The sequence below is a fragment of the Podarcis pityusensis genome (assembly GCF_964106645.2).
Source record: "Podarcis pityusensis genome assembly, chromosome: 6".
In the NCBI taxonomy this organism is placed as follows: domain Eukaryota; kingdom Metazoa; phylum Chordata; class Lepidosauria; order Squamata; family Lacertidae; genus Podarcis; species Podarcis pityusensis.
In genome coordinates, this window is record NC_138030.1 from 9,217,008 (window position 1) to 9,236,285 (window position 19,278).

At 46.2% G+C, this 19,278-nt stretch overlaps 1 protein-coding gene across 4 annotated transcripts in view; it reads right to left on the bottom strand.

The window, feature by feature from the left end:
• SLCO4A1 (solute carrier organic anion transporter family member 4A1) overlaps positions 1 to 19,278 on the bottom strand; it is a 66,174-nt gene that overhangs the window by 9,239 nt on the left and 37,657 nt on the right. For all 4 annotated transcript variants that reach the window (XR_013987913.1, XM_081011162.1, XM_081011163.1 and 1 more), the window contains exons 4-9: positions 17,196 to 17,317; positions 14,708 to 14,819; positions 4,732 to 4,886; positions 3,066 to 3,261; positions 2,094 to 2,259; positions 113 to 282 (exon numbers count right to left, since the gene is read on the bottom strand). Coding sequence is in view for 3 of the 4 variants with exons in the window: in XM_081011162.1 (XP_080867288.1) it covers positions 113 to 282; positions 2,094 to 2,259; positions 3,066 to 3,261; positions 4,732 to 4,886; positions 14,708 to 14,819; positions 17,196 to 17,317 (921 nt within the window). In the remaining variant the exon portion in view is untranslated. The remainder of the gene's footprint in view (positions 1 to 112; positions 283 to 2,093; positions 2,260 to 3,065; positions 3,262 to 4,731; positions 4,887 to 14,707; positions 14,820 to 17,195; positions 17,318 to 19,278) is intronic.

A 19,278-nucleotide genomic window follows, 5' to 3' on the forward strand; every position in this document is an offset into this window, starting at 1 on the left:
ATTGCCTCTGGCCTATTTTTGGGGAATCCTACAACGTGTTTAAGTTTTTGCTCTGCTAACTGTACATTGGAATCTGCTCTGGATCAATATGGAGTAGAATTTTGCGGCTTACCGTAAAGTGGCCGTCAGAGCAGGAATGCTGCTCAGGAATGTGAAGAGGATGACCACAAACATGAAAAGCAGGAGGAGGGTCCTTCTCTCACACGAGGAGGTACACTTTCCTGTGGTCGCCAAGCCAGATGCAACGGGAGCATCAAGTATACAGCTGCACTCGTGGTAAACCTTGTCAAGCATACAACAAGAGAAGGTCCCATTTAGAAGAAATCCACACGCTCTGCCAAAACATGCTACTTGCCCACATGCTGGGAAGCAAAGATGCTTTTCATTTGCATATTGAGGTGGCACCACAACTTGGTGATAGAACCTGTGTTTTGCATGCAAAATGTCTCAGGTTCAGTCTTGGACATCTCTAGATGGGACTTGAGAAGACCTCTGTCTGAAACCCCAGAGAGTCACTTCCAAACAGCACTGAGCAGCTTCCGACAACCTGGTGAGCTCCAGATGTTTTGGACTACAACTTTCATCAGACTAGTCCAAAAACATCTGGTGGTTACCAGGATGTCGGAAGCTATTATAGACAATGCTGAGATAGAGCAACCAATGAGGCACACACCTCATACATACCAGGATGGATTCTACACTTTGTGTTAATACAATTGAATAAAAATTACATGCGCGCGCGCACACACACACACACACACACATCTGAAGGGGAAATTGTTTTAGAACCCCCTCCCTCCCAGTTAATTTTAGCTCTGTCCACAGCTTGACTAAACTGTGATGAAGCAGGCTTCATGGCATCTACAGGTGTCAGGCGTCAGAGGATCCAACCACCATCGGTAGATTGCCAGGAATGTATAAGACAAGGAAAGTTCTTACCAATGCTTTTTATTCAATATTCACAGAGAGAGGCTTCGAAATGCAGCATATTGGAGTAATGGTGTTGCTCCAAGTGAAACCCCACCCCCTCCATCTATCCCACTTCCTCATGAGTCATCACTACAGGTGCTGGAGAGGGCCTTTTGCCTTTGAGTTATTTGCTCTCCTACTTTCAAGGCCCGCTGTGTTCTGGGAGGGGGGGGTCTGGAATGCTTTATAAAGACACTGAGTCCATCAGCTGTCTCTCCCCTGGTGCTTCTTCTTTTTCCTCCTTCTCTCCCATTATTTCCCAGCTTCCCCTCATCTGCCTTTGAGCTGTGACTTCTCTCAAACCCCTGTTATAATTCTGAATTATCTCCTTCTTCTCTGGAAGGGTCAGGCTGGGGAGGCTGTTAGAATATTCTGTTCCACCTTAAGAACAGACGTGTGGAATTGTTGTATGTCACATGTCTGTTTACACTCCAGCACAGCTTGCTGGGAACTTCTGTTTTTCTATAGCTTATGCTTATGCTGCCTTGCTTTGGACACGACAGGGATCAGACATGTTTTCCTTTTGTCCTGATGTATGGGTGGCGCTGTGGGTCAAACCACAGAGCCTAGGACTTCCCGATCAGAAGGTCGGCGGTTCAAATCCCCATGACGGGGTGAGCTCCCGTTGCTCCGCCCCAGCTCCTGCCAACCTAGCAGTTCGAAAGCACGTCAAAGTGCAAGTAGATAAAAAGGGAAGGTAAATGGCATTTCCGTGTGCTGCTCTGGTTCACCAGAAGCGGCTTAGTCATGCTGGCCACATGACCCGGAAGCTGTACGACGGCTCCCTCGGCTAATAAAGCGAGATGAGCGCCGCAACCCCAGAGTCGGCCACGACTGGACCTAATGGTCAGGGGTCCCTTTACCTTTACCTATGCTGAATAAACTGCTTGTAAATCTGCTCACACATACTCTCCTGGCACTTCTGTTTGTGTGTTGTCTCTGCTTTTGAAGCTGTGAGTCGCAGATGCTGCACCAAGGACTGGAGATTGCCCGGCACACTGGCTGGTGGGCTGGAGCCAGCTGGGGGCCTGCCAACTGCCCCCATTTCCTTGGTTGTATGCCACCATTCCTCCTCTGCCCAGACCCTACAACAAGACAGAGCAGATCTTTTCCGTAGATCATACCTTTTTCCCGCTGTCGTGGCTGGTTGATACCTTCTTGCACCCTGCATGGCAGGGGGAGTAATACATGATACCATCATTTCCACACACAGGGCTGTACATCTCTCGCAGACAATCACACTCCACATTGCAAGGGGCGGACAGGTTGAGGCGGCCTTCGGGTAAGATGCTGGACAAAGCAGAGAAGTTGCCAACACACACAACATTTAGCCTCTCAAAGTGTCCACAGATGGGCCACATTCATAAGATACATTTAATGCATTATGATACCACTTTAAGGGACATGGATGGCACTGTGGGTTAAACCACAAAGCCTAGGACTTGCCAATCAGAAGGCTGGCAGTTCGAATTCCCGCGACGAGGTGAGCTCCCATTGTTCAGTCCCTGCTCCTGCCAACCTAGCAGTTCAAAAGTACTTTCAAGTGCAAGTAGATAAATAGGTACCGCTCCGGCGGGAAGGTAAATGGCCTTTCCGTGTGCTGCTCTGGTTTCCCAGAAGCAGCTTAGTCATGCTGGCCACATGACCCGGAAGCTGTACGCCGGCTCCCTCGGCCAATAAAGCGAGATGAGCACCGCAACCCCAGAGTCGGCCACGACTGGACCAAACGGTCAGGGGTCCCTTTACCTTTACCTTACACCACTTTAGACAGCCATGGCTTCCCCCAAAGGATTATGGGAGCTGCAGTTTGTTAAGGGTGCTGAGAGTTGTTAGGAGGCCCCTCACAGAGCTACAATTTTCAGAGGGGCTTAACAATCAATCCCTCTTCCCAGGGGAAGTTTCCCATAGTTTCTCTCTCTACCCTTCCATTTTAACTAGGCTGCAAGTCCGAGGTTACTGGCCTGAGGTCACCCAGGGAGCTTCATGGCTGAGTGGAGATGTGAACCCTGGTCTCAATTTCATACATTAATAATCCTTTGCTGCATCCTCAGCATCAATAGCATCAGCAGGGTGACATGGCTTATCATGTCTCCTACCTTCTGTCATACATCTGTGTCACTCCAGCCATGGGCATGTTGGGGCAGTCGATGAAAAAGATGAAAATGGCCAGCAAGCTGGACATGGTGCAAAACAAACAGAACTTGATAATCCCCGAACAGCGCAGCTTAAATTTGTTCACGATGAAGCCTCCGAGGAATGTGCCTCCTCCTCCAGCTGGAACCACGAGGTAGCCTTCCAAAAGGAGAAGAAATCGGCAAGATCACATATGTGGTTAAGGTGCTTTCCTTTATCTTTTGCAATCACGCCCGTCTGAAAACACAGAGGAAGCTCTTGGCAGCACAGACCAAGAACCCCTTTGTGATAGGACAGATCTCCCACTGATCTCGAACACAGGCTGCAGCAACATTGGAAGGAATAATGAGTATCTGTTCAACAAAACAAATAGCCCCAGAAAGCTTGTGATGCAATTGGGTCCCTCCAGGCTGGTAGGGTATTTGTTTGTGGATGGGCAGACTCTGCAACTTGCATTTGATGCAATAATTGTGCATTAGTGGTGCATTTATATTGGGCCACCCCAAAACCATTCTGCTTTATTAGTTGCTCTGCTTCTTCAATATTATCACATTTTTTGCAAGCTGGAGGGGCACTCTTTGCTACAGCACTTGAAATGAATGTTTGGCAGAGGGGACCCAGATCAGCAGGGAGCAAATAGGACATGAGCCAATTGGGAAATGAAGCAGCGTCTCCAACCTGAGACTTTACTGAAAGCAGGATTGCATAAAACCAACTTGATGCCAGCTGGAACATACATCATTAGGAATGCAAATGAAAAAGGCTGGCCAGTATCTGGATGGAACACCACCTAGGAACTACCATTTAAGCAGCTTTGAATACAAATTACACAGCCATTTACTGTGTGGGGTGCTATTTAGGAGTTGGCTACCTGGTGACTGTAACCACTAGGGGAGCTGGTTGTGCAGCCTGGCACCAGGCTAGAGCCAGCACCCTTTGGATTGGCCCTCTGCTATCCCAGACCCAGAGCTGGAGGTGAGAAGCTTCCATGCTTATACTGTACTCCTCGTTTCTGGAGAAATTCTGTTTACCCAGGCAGCCCTTCTGGAGCTGGCAGTGTTGTAGGGGCTTCTGGGTGGGGTGACCGCTTCCACTTTACAGAAAAGAAAGATAAAATCCACCAACACCCCTATTCCAAAAAGGGGGGACAGAAGAGGATGCAGGTTGGCATACAATTTACGTAATAGAACCAATCACTCCCCCCCAATATTTTATTCAAGTTGGCACCCCTACCAGTTCAGACAACACACTAAGCCAAACCTTGCCTTAGGCCAACACCATGTTGAGTTGCAAAACTGGGACACACATCTTCCCATCTGTACTCACGTGACCTGGGCAAGATAACAGAACCCAGAAGACGTGCTTTCTTTGGTGTGAGTTCTCAGCGCACAATTGTGCGAGATCACCGTTTTTCTGGGACATTTGTGGGGTATGCAACAAGGTGCAGCAGCAAAAAGGACTGGTTAGCAGCAAAGTGGCTGCCAGCCTCGGTTAAGGGACACTTCCATTCATGTGGGTCTAACTGTACCAACGTTTGGCTTGGCATGTTGTGCGAACCGGGCCGTACACGCCCAATCGCTTAAGAAGGTGTAAGCAACCTGCAATGGCCCCTAACCAATATTTCCTTACCGAACAAGGTTGCTGCTTCCGAGGCACTTAAGCTAAACTGGGATTCCAGAAACTTGGGGCCGAAGGTGGACATCCCAGCAATGAGTGTGGCTTCTGTTGCTCCAGCTAAGCAAAGGAAGATGAAGGTTGGGTTCTTCAGGAGCAGCAGCACTGACCTGCATTGAGCAGAGGAAAACCAGCATGTTGAAACAAGCTCAATCTCAATCATCTAAACTCCCATTCAAGTCCCATATTAATTGTAAATGCTTTAATTGGTAATTCTATGTGGTAGCCTGGTTTCTTCCAAGTTCTTGTATACTTTACATATATGTACAACATTTTTGTCCCATTTTTCTTCCAAGAAGCCCATAGTCCCCCTCTCATCTTCACAGTATCCTTGTGACGTAGGCTAGGCTGAAAGAGTGAGTTTCCATGGCCCAGCAGGGATCTGAAACTTGGTCCTCCCCAGTCATAGTCCAGCACTCCAAAACTTACACCATGCTGCACCTCTAGGTAAAGGTAAAGGGTCCCTGGACGGTTATGTCCAGTCAAAGGCAATTATGGGGTTGTGGTGCTCATCTTGCTTTCAGGCCAAGGGAGCTGGCATTTGTCTGCAAACAGCTTTCTGAGTCATGTGGCCAGCATGACTAAACTGCTTCTGGTGCAATGGAACACTGTGATGGAAACCAGAGCACACAGGAAGGCCATTTACCTCCCTGCTGCAGTGGTACCTATTTATCTACTTGCACTGGTGTGCTTTTGAATTGCTAGGTTAGCAGGAGCTGGGACAGAGCAACCGGAGCTCACCCCAGTGTGGGGATTTGAACCACCAACCTTCTGATCGGCAAGCCCATGAGGCTCAGTGGTTTAGACCACAGTGCCACCCACGTCCCTTCTATCCCTGTTATCTTCCACCCGCTGGTTCATTTTGGCCTTCTGTGCAATATTTAACATTCTGCTAGGGAATCCCAGAGCCACTGACACAGATATGTGGAAATCCTGGTGCTACACCAGATGGTTCCTTCTTACCCTCCAGCTGTTCAATAAGAAACACTTTGAGGGGATACTCTGCAAGAAGTTCTGGTGCAAGAGGACCAAAGCAGAGGAGGAAGTGTCTCAGCAGAGAGGTTGACTTGTGTTCCTTGCAATATGCCAAAAGCCATCCATGGTTCTTGTAACTGCATGCATGCAATTTTGGAGATGCACTTGCATTTTGAAGTTTTGGAAAGCTGTATGGCAAGACTTGAAATTCGGCTATTCATTTATCTTATCCATTTATCCTTATGCAGGCGTCACTTGATTATTTTGAACTTTTGCACGGTCAGGGCAGATAAAAAGTTTGTGTTCCTTTTTTAACAACTTGATGTGAGAATGTATGTGGAGAAAATAGAAGCTGAAACTTAAGTGGATTTACTGAGAATTAAATAGATGTCTCTGTTTCCATGGAAATTGTTTCCTGCATGAACTTGTGATTAGCATAAAGGTATATGGTTGTGTTTGCAACTGCCCCCACCCACTCTGACAGCTGGAATGTGGCCCCAACATCTTTTAATCAAGGAAATATGGCCCTTTATTCCTCCCCAAAAAGGTTCCCCACCCCCAATTTAAAGAAAACTAGATGGGAAAACACAGAACACTGACATTAATACTTGTGGAAATAAGAACCAAATAATTAAACAGTACCCAGGAACTGGACATATGAATAAGCCCTCTGCAGGACGGGTGTCGAAAGATATTTTAGCATATACGACATGTGGCAATTATTTCTGTATTTTTCTCCAGAAAGTGATTCCAGCTGTGAGCCTTTCTCTTGGGTACAGAAAAGGCCTTGGGGAACTAAGATGGTCCCAATTATCTATCCCTCTCTCGGATATGAAGAGCAACCAAATTCAACAGGATTTCTTCTGCACCAAGTTGAATCTCTTTGTTATACAACTTTATAAAGTCCTTTACCCCCTTTGCAATGGAAGTGACAGCACAGTTGCAGCCCAGGGAAGACTTGCAGTTGTTGGTACGTAGTAAACTGCACTGGGCTTCTGAACCAACTTGGAAAACGCCAGGCAGCTGCGTTCTTCCCCACAAGTGACTCTCGGAATGATTCATCACTGTTTTCTGATGCGCTTCTGTGACATATATCCGAAGATATATGCACCTAATCTGATAGCAGAGTCCAAGCAAAAGCTAGGCATTTGAGGTGTGGAATCTAAGCTACTTTATTACAGTGGTACCTCTAGTTACGAACTTGATTTGTTCCAGAGGTTCGTTCTTAACCTGAAACTGTTCTTAACTAGAGAAGAAGAAGAAGAGTTTGGATTTGATATCCTGCTTTATCACTACCCGAAGGAGTCTCAAAGCGGCTAACAATCTCCTTTCCCTTCCTCCTCCACAACAAACACTCTGTGAGGTGAGTGGGGCTGAGAGACTTCAGAGAAGTGTGACTAGCCCAAGGTCACCCAGCAGCTGCATGTGGAGGAGCGGGGAATCGAACCCGGTTCACCAGATTACGAGTCCACCGCTCTTAACCACAACACCACACTGGCTTTCGCTAATGGGGCCTCTTGCTGACGCTGCACCGCCGGCACACAATTTCCGTTCTCATCCTGGGGCAAAGTTCTCAACTCAAGGTAACTCTTCCAGGTTAGTGGAGTTTGTAACCTGAAGCATTTGTACCACGGGTACCACTCTATATACAAGTGTTACAGAACAAAGGAACATGGCTCCTCTTTCCTTCTTCTTCTCCAAGAGAGAAAACAGACTAAAAGCAATAGTACAACATAACGGAAGAGTATAACTGAACATCCATTCTCATGACTCCAACAGTATGGAATGTCAACACATACATGTGATGAAAACAATCACACATCCAGCAAGGGAGGAATGAAATCCCAACAGTAGTATCAGCAACCTGATCCATGGGTTGAGGTCTCCTGGCTTTTGAGCCATCACTATAACTCATACTGAACCACTGCACTGATGTGATGAGTGTCGACTCCTTGGAATACAGGTGTATCTGCCCTGCCTTGGAATACAGGTGTGTTTAGCTCTGCCTTCTGAGAAGTGCTTAGAAAAGGAATGAGGAAGATGTTGCTGACAAGCTGGTCCATGGCTGTACCAGCCAGGTCTACCAGTCTTTGGGGGCACACTTGCAAGCCACAGTTACTGTCATTGGTGCTACACTACACTACAACTCAGAACAATCTGCAAGCTACAGTGGTACCTCGGGTTAAGAACTTAATTCGTTCTGGAGGTCTGTCCTTAACCTGAAACTGTTCTTAACCTGAGGTACCACTTTAGCTAATGGGGCCTCCTGCTGCCGCCACCGCATGATTTCTGTTCTCATCCTGAAGCAAAGTTCTTAACCCGAGGTACTATTTCTGGGTTAGTGGAGTCTGTAACCTGAAGCATCTGTAAACTGAGGTACCACTGTATTCTTTTGGCTACAATAGGATGCTTGGTTCAAACATAATTTCAGTGAGGTGGAGAAGAGACAGGGGTGGCCACCGTGTGCCCAGGGGCACCACACTGGCCATGCCTAATGTAGAGCAATGCTTTGCATTCCTTCATAGTAGGACCAACACATAGGGTTGCCATATTCCCAAAATCTGGACAAAGCTGTTGAGCTGTTTCCCCACTCCCTTTTTGGTCTTTTTTTTTTTGAATTTTTAAATGATATCATCATCATCCACTTGCCAGTGTGAGTGTAGTGGTTAAGAGCGGTGGCCTCGTAATCTGGTGAACCGGGTTCAATTCCCCGCTCCTCCACATGCAGCTGCTGGGAGACCTTGGGCCAGTCACACTTCTCTGAAGTCTCTCAGCCCCACTCACCTCACAGAGTGTTTGTTGTGGGGGAGGAAGGGAAAGGAGAATGTTAGCTGCTTTGAGACTCCTTAGGGTAGTGATAAAGCGGGAAATCAAATCCAAACTCCTCTTCTTCTTCTTCTTCTTCTTCTTCTTCTTCTTCTTCTTCTTCTTCATACATCTGGGTTTCCCCAGACATTTTGCTGATTTGCCAAAAATTCACCCGGACAAGATTTTCTGGCCAAATTTCTGGACGTGTCTGGGAAAAACTGGGCATATGGCAGCCCTACCAACCCATGGTCTGCAAAAATGGCATTGTTTTGAAGCATGAAACAATTATTTGAGTACAAACTTTAACTGTCTTGGGACACAACCCATACAATCCAGAACTTTAAAGTCATTCTAATTTTCATGGGAACAATTTGTAGAACTAGTTATGGTGAATGGGCTTTCACCAACCTGGGAGCCTCTAGATATTTTGGACTACAGCCCCCCATCAGCCCCAGCAGGCTAGGTTATAACTATTGCTTTCTTCCTATATAAATACACATGTAAGGCTGTCACCACGCAGCTCCCATTGGAGAATTTGTAGCATCTCATCAGAATTCTGCATTTGCATGAAGCCAGGGGTAGTTAGGGTTGGAGAACAACAAAGCAGAGGTGGCAGCCACTAGTTAATTTATAAAAATGCAACACTGACTCCCTTCTGTTTCATCTTCATCATCTTCAGTAAACACCTGATGCAGGAAAATGAAAGGAAAGATAGTGTCAAGTTTTCGTTTATCGACTGAGAAACAGCTGACCTTCTCTGATCCTTTTTGATGATGTTCTGTAACAACAACTGTTGAACTATCCTCTCTCCCCGGGTGTTTTCTCAGATAGGCATGTGGTTCAGGAACACAACAGTTAGTGAGAATTACATGTCTCCAACCAGCAAAATCCACAGAAAGCTACTCTTGTTCTTAAATGTTACTTTGAGAACAAGACCTGCTTGTACCAGATTTCATTCAATTTGTTGTGCTTTGTGGGGGACAGTGCTTTGCAATGTTTCCATTCTATATGAATTTAGGAAAAAGAAATTAGCAACACCAGAAATATGTCGATCTGAGGAGTGCATAAGAAAATAAGAAGAGCCTGGTGGATCAGGCCCAGCTAGTCCAGCAAACTGCTCTCATGGTGGTCAAACAGTTGTCTGTTGGAAACCAGGGAGCAGAAACTATTTCTGCCGGCTTTGGTATAAAGGTAAAGGTAAAGGTAAAGGTAAAGGGACCCCTGACCATTAGGTCCAGTCGTGACTGACTCTGGGGTTGCGGCACTCATCTCGCTTTATTGGCCGAGGGAGCCGGCGTACAGCTTCCGGATCATGTGGCCAGCATGACTAAGCCGCTTCTGGCGAACCAGAGCAGTGCACGGAAACACCGTTTACCTTCCCGCTGGAGCGGTACCTATTGATCTACTTGCACTTCGTGCTTTCAAACTGCTAGGTTGACAGGAGCAGGGACCGAGCAACGGGAGCTCACCCTGTTGTGGGGATTCGAACCGCCAACCCTCTGATTGGCAAGCCAGTATTTCTGGCAGAAAATGTGCACCATTTGGACAAGATGCACATCCATACCAATTTGTTAAACACCCAGGTACGTGTGTGTCTGGGTATTGGGTAGGGGTGGCAGGTAAAGGTAAAGGGACCCCTGACCATTAGGTCTAGTCACGGACGACTCTGGGTTGTGGCGCTCATCTTGCTTTATTGGCCAAGGGAGCCAGCGTATAGCTTCCAGGTCATGTGGCCAGCATGAGTAAGCCGCGTCTGGCAAACCAGAGCAGCACACGGAAAGGCCGTTTACCTGTCTCAGTAGTGCAATGGGGCCTTCCACACCCTCTCCTTCCTCCATGCACCCCCATGGCTCCCCCAAATCAACTCTAGAAAAACCCCAGAACATAGCACAGGGAGGGGGGCGGGAGGGGAGATCATCCCATCAGCCAAGCAGAAACGTTTGTGCTGGCAGCACAATACCTTAGTGCTATGTTGAATTCCACCCTGAGTTTGCTGTTTTCCTTTTCCTTCCCTGCCCCCTTTCCTTTTGTGCTGTGTCGTTTTTATTCTGAGGGAAGGCTCCCTGAAGCTAGAAGGCCTGTAAATCATGGGTGGATAAGCACTTGAAGATAAGCACCTGGAGTGAAAAGTAAAGCAAACTCTTGAGTTCTCGGCTTCTATTTTGCATCTCTGTTGTTTGGGTCATACGCCGACCAGCATTTAAATGCTATTTCTGAATTTAATTTCCTTATAGAAGAACTGAGCCATAATCTTGGAAAGTGGCACCAAGTCAAGAATTTCACTCAATAACTAGGCTGAAATTTCTTCAGGATACTCTTTCTGCATAATACATACAAATTGCCTGGCAACCAACCCAGGTGGGCCACACGCCAGAGGAGACTTATGGGTGCTTAAGCCCACCGGCATCCTTTATTATCCTCTATTATTATTTATTTCAGCAGGCCTACCAAGGCATAGACTGCTGTTGCCTATATGTTTGAATGAGAATTATTTTGTGCACATTTTAATATAGTTACTGCGAGTTTTAGCTGTGTTTTACCTTTGATTTTATTACACAAACCCAGTGTTGTCTGGTTCCTATTGAGGCTGGTGAGGCAAAAGCCAGTATTCCTGGCAGAAAATGTGCAGCATTTGGACTTGATGCACATCCATAACTATTTGTAAACACCCGGGTACGTGTGTGTTTGGGTATTGGGTATGGGTGATGGGTGATGGGTAAAGGTAAAGGGACCCCTGACCATTAGGTCCAGTCGTGGCTGACTCTGGGGTTGCGGCACTCATCTCGCTTTATTGGCCGAGGGAGCCGGCGTACAGCTTCCGGATCATGTGGCCAGCATGACTAAGCCGCTTCTGGCGAACCAGAGCAGTGCACGGAAACACCGTTTACCTTCCCGCTGGAGCGGTACCTATTGATCTACTTGCACTTCGTGCTTTCAAACTGCTAGGTTGACAGGAGCAGGGACCGAGCAACGGGAGCTCACCCTGTTGTGGGGATTCGAACCGCCAACCCTCTGATTGGCAAGCCAGTATTTCTGGCAGAAAATGTGCACCATTTGGACAAGATGCACATCCATACCAATTTGTTAAACACCCAGGTACGTGTGTGTCTGGGTATTGGGTAGGGGTGGCAGGTAAAGGTAAAGGGACCCCTGACCATTAGGTCTAGTCACGGACGACTCTGGGTTGTGGCGCTCATCTTGCTTTATTGGCCAAGGGAGCCAGCGTATAGCTTCCAGGTCATGTGGCCAGCATGACTAAGCCGCTTCTGGTGAACCAGAGCAGCACACGGAAATGCCGTTTACCTTCCCACCGGAGTGGTACCTATTTATCTACTTGCACTTTGACAAGCTTTTGAACTGCTAGGTTGGCAGGAGCAGGGAATGAGCAGCAGGAGCTCACCCCATCGTGGGGATTCGAACTGCCAACCTTCTGATCGGGAAGTCCTAGGCTCTGTGGTTTAACCCACAGTGCCACCTGCGTCCCACTAAAAGGCAGGGAGGCTAGGAGGAGGAACCAAGTCAATGACAGGCAGTGGCAGAGCCAATGATAGGTGGAGCCAGAGCCAATGACAGGCAGAGCTAACTATGGTAATTCTGGTTCCATTTTTGCCCAAGGTGGGGGTCGAACCCATAACTCTGAGATGGAGAGTCTCCTGCTCTACCGACTGAGCTTTGATTAAGCAGTTTAGGCATCGTTCAAAATAAATGAATAATAAAACACACGAGGTGCATAAGAACATTTAGCAGTGCATTGGAAATGTGGGTGGAGGAATGGCAGATGAAAATGATGGACTACATGGAATTGGCGGAAATGACTGGCAGAATCCGTGACCAGGGAAAAGAGTTGGTGGAAGAAGATTGGAAGAAATTTAAAGATTATTTACAGAAACATTGCAAAATTAATGAATGTTAGAGTGATGATGGATTGAAGTTAAGTGGCTCCTAGCTGTACAGGTTTTAAAGCTATAAATATATCAAGATTAAGGATTAGGATCAAAAAGGTTAAGAGAAATGGAAAAATTGGTTCTAAATAGGTAAAAATCTAATGTCATAATATATTAAGATTTAGGATTGGAATTAAAAAGGAGGGAAAGAAATTGCTGGGTTTACAAACTGAATTGGAATACAAAAGAGGGAGGTATGAGGAAGTCCGGGAAACAAGTAAATGTAAAAGAAGTTATGAAAAGACGGAGCTATTTTTAACTGTTTTTTTCTTTTTTTCTTTTTCTTTTTTTACTTTTTTCTATTTTGTATTTTTTATTTTGTATGGTGTATTTTTCTCTGTTTTTGTTAAAAATTTTCTTGTTTATTAATGTGATTTTATTATTTCTGAAACTTTAATAAATATTAATTTTAAAAAAAAGGAAATGTGGGTGTAAAGAACGTCATGTAGTAATGATTCTACCCTGATCACATGGGGATGGGGGAGAAATCTAGTCAACTAGGGTGGTCATGAACCCTACTTCACAGAGGACAGTCCTCTGACTGACTCAAGACCCAAACATCTAAAAGACCATCTCCTGCCTACAGACCCTCTTGGATGCTGAGATCTGTAGAAGAGACCATCTTGTTACTTTATAAGCTTGACTGCACTGTCTGGCATCACAGCTGTTCCATGCAAGGGGGGAGTCTCAGTTGGGCCAGGATCTGTGCCCTTACACTAGTATGGACGTCGAATCACTTCACGTGTTGCCCAAAAGCACAGAGAGGGAGCCTGACTGGCTTGCAGAGCCTGAAGACCCCACTCTTGTGTATTCTCCCAATGTCTGCTGCTGTAGCAGGGGTCATCTGAACTCCCCTGTGATGTCCAAGCACATACTACTACAGTGGTACCTCAGGTTAAGAACTTAATTCGTTCCGGAGGTTCGTTCTTAACCTGAAACTGTTCTTAACCTGAGGTACCACTTTAGCTAATGGGGCCTTCTGCTGCTGCCGCACCACCGGAGCATGATTTCTGTTCTCATCCTGAAGCAAAGTTCTTAACCTGAGGTACTATTTCTGGGGTAGTGGAGTCCGTAACCTGAAGCGTCTGTAACCTGAAGCGTCTGTAACCCGAGGTACCACTGTATTCAGTGCCTCTCTTTAGCTCTGATGTCACTTAGCTCGGCCTGACTGGGGCTGATGGAAATTGTAGTTCAAAGCATCTGGAAAGGTTAGCAAAGGCTGCTCTAGTCAAAGCGATGCACTTTCAGGTCGACCAGTTCTCTAAATCATTCCCAGTGAAATCAGGAGGACTTGGTTTTATAGGTTGTGCCTACAAAATGCTATACTGCAATAATTATCAATCACCATGTAAATAAATGTCTTTTGCTTAAGGCAGCCTTTCCTAACTTGGTGTTCTCTAGACTAGGTGATATGGAAGATATCTCCCATCATGAGGATGGGAGTTGTACTTCAAAATATATGGAAGATCCCAGGTTGGCAGAGGACATGTTAGCCAATAGCAATGGATTGTACTCAATGGGCAGTAATGGCTAGTGTAAGGCAGTGGTGAATATGTCAATTTCGATTTCCCTCAGTTTTTCATTTTTCCACTCATAAGTTCAGTTTTCAACATTTTTACACTAGTTTGAAATTATATATATATATATATATATATATATATATATATATATATACACACACACCTCATGAAAATGTATACCATACTATTTTTGTACAAATTTCTCCCAATACCCAGATTTTTGTATGCAATATTGTCTAATGGACACATTTGTTTTGGTAAAGCAACATTCCGTAACATAACACATTTTTTGTATGTTATTTTCACGCATATATGCATTTTTATTCATACTTTATTCTAATATATTTGCATTCTTGCTCAAATTACTTAAGCGGAGAACAGTACTGAAATGATTCTGAGAAGTGCGACTTTTGAAGGACGGTGTCAGTTTTGTTATGGAAAGTGCAAATTAGGAAGATTCACCTTTAATTGTGAAGTGAATCAAATTTATTCCCCAATCTGTAACATCCATTTCCCGTGCCACAATGTGGCAGAACATTAACTTGTTTGTGGTTGAAGATCCAGGGGGAAGGAGCAAGACTGTTGCAGAGTTTAAAGACAGTTAAGAAATAAATTGTTAAGATAACACTCCCTCCCCCAATAAAATACACAGTTATCTGAACGACAGGTACAAGAAGTTCTCACCGTGGCAGGTCTTTCACCGTCTTCCCAAAGTCAGGATCTGAGGCTGTTTTGTGGCTGCCGTCTTTCAGCTGATGGGCCTCTGAAACTCTCATGACTATGTAGCGCTGAGAACCTGAAAACATACAAAATTCAGTGTGCACCTTGCAGCCGGGGGATTTGGCCAGACTGGGGGCTCGTCCCAATTCAGAAACGTCCTCCATGCAGTGTTCAAATGGCTGGGGGTTGTAGAGAGTGCCCTTTCCAAATATCAACCTGCTTGCCAGTTCTGACCTCTGATCTCCGTGCCTTTTGAGCCTGTGTAGTGTCCTTGGCTAGAATATGCATCTGGGACAGGGGAGAACAGCATTCAAATCCACACTTGCCCATGAATATCACTGAGAGGCCATGGGCTAGTCACTATCTCTCAGTGTTGCCTACCTCACAGTCAGGGAAGAGTTTCCTATGGAAATAATGAAGTTTAAGCTTCAGGGCTGCAGAAGCAATTTTAGTTCACATTGCTTAAAATTCTGGGGTCTAGCAGACCCAATTTGAGTGGCACGACCCGTATTCATTTATTTTTTTGTTGCATATATTTCCACAATCCCATATCCTCCAAGATTTCTCTGATGAAAATAAGGACTTCCTATTCCATAATAATAATAATTTTATTATTTGTACCCCACCCATCTGATTGGGTTGCCCCAGCAGCTCTGGGTAGCTTCCAACATATTCAAAAACATTAAACATTTTTTTAAAAAACCCTTCCCTATACAGGGCTGCCTTCAGATGTCTTCTAAAAGTTGTATAGTTACTTATCTCCTTGGCTCGAGGGTCACATAACTCCATACCCTCCAAGATTTCTCTGATGAAAATAGAGATGTCCTACCATACCCTCCAACATTTTTCTGATGAAAGTAAGGACATCCTAAGGCAAAGCAGGATGTTATGGGATCAGATCAGAAACCAGGATGGCTTCTGCGAATCTGGGACTGTCCCTGGAAAATAGGGACTGTTGGAGGGTCTGCAATCTCAAAGTTTGAGAGTCAGTAGCACAGATGTTGTAAAGGTGTGCTGATCTGTTATGGAACAACCCCACTGAAGCAGGTAACAGTGGTTACCCAGACCTCATTGTTGGTCGTAAAGAGGCCCCTGTGACACTTCAAGCTTCGGGGCCACAAAAATGTAGGTCCACCACTGCTCACAGGATAGGATTGGGCCACAAGTCATCAGCTATCTATGGTGGCCCAACAGAGACCCAATCAATGTCCTGGTTTTGCTGCCTGCACAGGCGTGCCACCAACTCATGGAAGGCCACAGAGTTTCCACCTTACACCAACCAGCAGTGGCAAAGGCTCTCTAGACAAAGGTATTTCCTAGCTCTGCTTGCAAATGTCAGGAATTGAACCCTGGGACCCTTTTACATGCAAATCATGTGCTCAGCAGCAAGATATCAACCCTCCCGTGTAGAGTTCAGTGCATGAAACATTATCCGCAACTCCAACAGACCAAGAGAAGGTCAATTGACACATCAGAAGGAGGTGAGCAGGGTGGAAATGGCATAAAAGGCAGCAGCAGGCCTGATCCAGAGGCTGAGCGGAGAATTTCAGTGCCTTGTCTGCTCTGAGCTTGGCTATCCAAAAGTATCGCACAATGAAAAGGGAGGGTGAGGGAATCTTAGGACACCATGTGTGTGTCATCAAGCAAGTTGCAAAAAGCTCGTCAGCTTGCTTCAAAGTGATTTGGGACAAGGCCTGAGAGGGGAAGGAAGGCAACTGAGCAAAAGAGACGCCAGAGGAGGAAGATGCGGGGGAGAGAATTTGCATTGCTTTCATTTCTCCCCCTCCACAGGCAAATATGCACAGCATGACCGAGGTTCAAATGATAACACACAGGGCATAACAATGGCAGATTAACAAAGGCACGCTGTTCTGCAAATTCTGTTTCCTTTCCCTATTCGTCTCCCAGGGCTCCAGGATTCAGTCGGTCCGCTGCCAGCTAGCTGGTACATCCGTGCTAGGCCATGGTTTGGTGGAGCATAACGTACAAACAAGACCACTGGTTATTTTGTATTTTGATTAACAGAATGGTAAGCAGAATGAACTATTTCCCAAGCCTTACCATTTGTTATGCTGCCTATCTGTATTGTCCAGCCACATGCTGAAAGAGAATCTGACCACATTCTTAAGAACATCATGGGAAACTGCCTTATTCTGGGCCACTTTGTTTGTCCATGAAGTCCTGTATTGCCTACACTGGGTTACAGCAGCTCTCTAAAGTTTCAGGCTGGGGACATTCCCAGCCCTACCTGGAGATGCCATGGAACTGAACCTGGGATTTTCTGCATGCAAAGCAGGTGCACCAATGCTGTGCTATGGCCTCTCCTGCTCCTTATCAGGACAGGAGGGGTACAGTATTAGTATCCCTGCCACTTGGCAGCCCTCCACTCTCTTGAGAAGGGCAAGGACTGCTGTGCTGCAAAATGAGTTTAGTTGGGACACTCTTGACCTACCTGGCAGGCGATGAGGGTACCCCAAGATGGGGATTGAGATCAAAAGGGATCCAGCCCCTGCACCCAGGAATCCAATCCACCAAGCTCCAACCCACAGAGTATTGTCCGGTGTAAGATCAATTCTGCAGGTAAAGGGCAGAGGAGGAAGGTTACTCATTTATGAAAATTCTCTTCCCGTAGTCTGACAAACTGACGTCAGCCAAGAACAAGCCAGGGATGATCTAGACAAAAAGCTTATGACGATGTCATAGTGCCCCTACTTCCCAGACAGGTGGAGACTTTTGAAGGCGAGGGAAGCATTTTGCAATGTTTAGAAATGAACCTGAATTCCACTTGAGTTGGAGTTTAGCAGGCTGGGCTCACGTCAAGGCTCAAAGGCCCACTCTGGGATTCAAGATTAATAGATTGTAGGCTTAACTGCTTAAATTAATGTAAGATGAAAGTTTCTACGCAAGATCGAAATACCAAAACAGAGCGAGTGAGCAGAGTTTTTAATATCTGCCAATAGCTTTAGCAAAATTATCAGCACAGGTCAAACGGCCTCCCTTTCTTTTAACCAAAATTATCTGTGCATTTGGCATATGCCCTTAATTCATAGGACCACTTAATTGCTTATTGCTGCAGTAATCACTCCATGAGCAGTGCTTTGGCCAGAGATAAAAGCACTCCTGAAAAATAGCAAGGCATTATCCTTCTGCCTTCCCAAAGGTGCCCTTGACCCCAGAGAGAACCCTTAAATCACCCTTATGTTGAACAAATTTTTTTTGCATGGGACTTCCTTGTAGAAACAACCATGAACAGATAAACCTTCCAAAAGGAACCGTTTGGTCACATAATAATAATAATAATAATAATAATAATAATAATAATAATAAATTTTATTTATATCCCGCCCTCCCCAGCCGAAGCCGGGCTCAGGGCGGCTAACAACAATCAAATAATACAACATTCTAAAATCATTTCATTAAAATTAATTCAACTCAAATTGATGGCAACCATTAGGCTAAAGTTCTGTGAAGATTGCCAAAGGAGGGAGTCAGGCTGTGCCCTGACCAAAGGCCTGGTGGAACAGCTCTGTCTTGCAGGCCCTGTGGAAAGATGTCAAGTCCCGCAGGGCCCTAGTCTCTTGTGACAGAGCGTTCCACCAGATTGGAGCCACAGCCGAAAAAGCCCTGGCTCTAGTTGAGGCCAGCCTAACCTCTCTGTGGCCTGGGACCTTCAGGATGTTTTTGTTTGAAGACCGTAAGTTCCTCAGTGGGACATACCAGGAGAGTCAGTCCCGTAGGTCCTAGGGTCCTAGGCCGTATAGGGCTTTAAAGGTTAAAACCAGCACCTTAAACCTGATCCTGTACCCCACCAGGAGCCAGTGCAGCTGGTATAGAACCGGGTGAATGTGATCTCGCAGCGAGGACCCCATAAGGAGTCTTGCCATGGCATTCTGCACCCGCTGGAGTTTCTGGGTCAGTCTCAAGGGCAGCCCCACATAGAGCGAGTTACAATAATCCAGTCTGGAGGTGACCGTCGCGTGGATCACAGTGGCTAGGTCAGGGCGAGAGAGGTAAGGAGCCAACTGCTTAGCTTGGCGGAGATGAAAAAATGTCGCCTTTGTTGTAGCTACAATCTGCTCCTCCATGGAAAGGGAGGTGTCGAAGATTACACCGAAACTCTTAACGGACGGTGCTGGCACTAATTGCACCCCCGCAAGAGATGGGAGTTGCCCCCCCAATCCCATATCGTCCCTTCCCAGCCAAAGGACCTCTGTCTTCGAAGGATTTAACTTCAACCGGCTCCCACGTTACCATCCAGCCACAGCTTCCAAACATGTGATCAGTGTGTCTGGGGCCGAGTCAGGATGGCCATCCATCAACAGATAGAGTTGGGTGTCATCAGCATACTGATGGCAACCCAGCCCAAAACTCCAGACAAGCTGGGTGAGGGGGCGCATAAAGATGTTGAAAAGCATCGGGGAGAGTATCGCACCCTGAGGCACTCCACACACCAAGGAGTGGCACGATGACAATTCCCCCCCAAGCGCCACCCTCTGTCCCCAACCAGAGAGAAACGAGCGCAGCCTTTGAAGGAC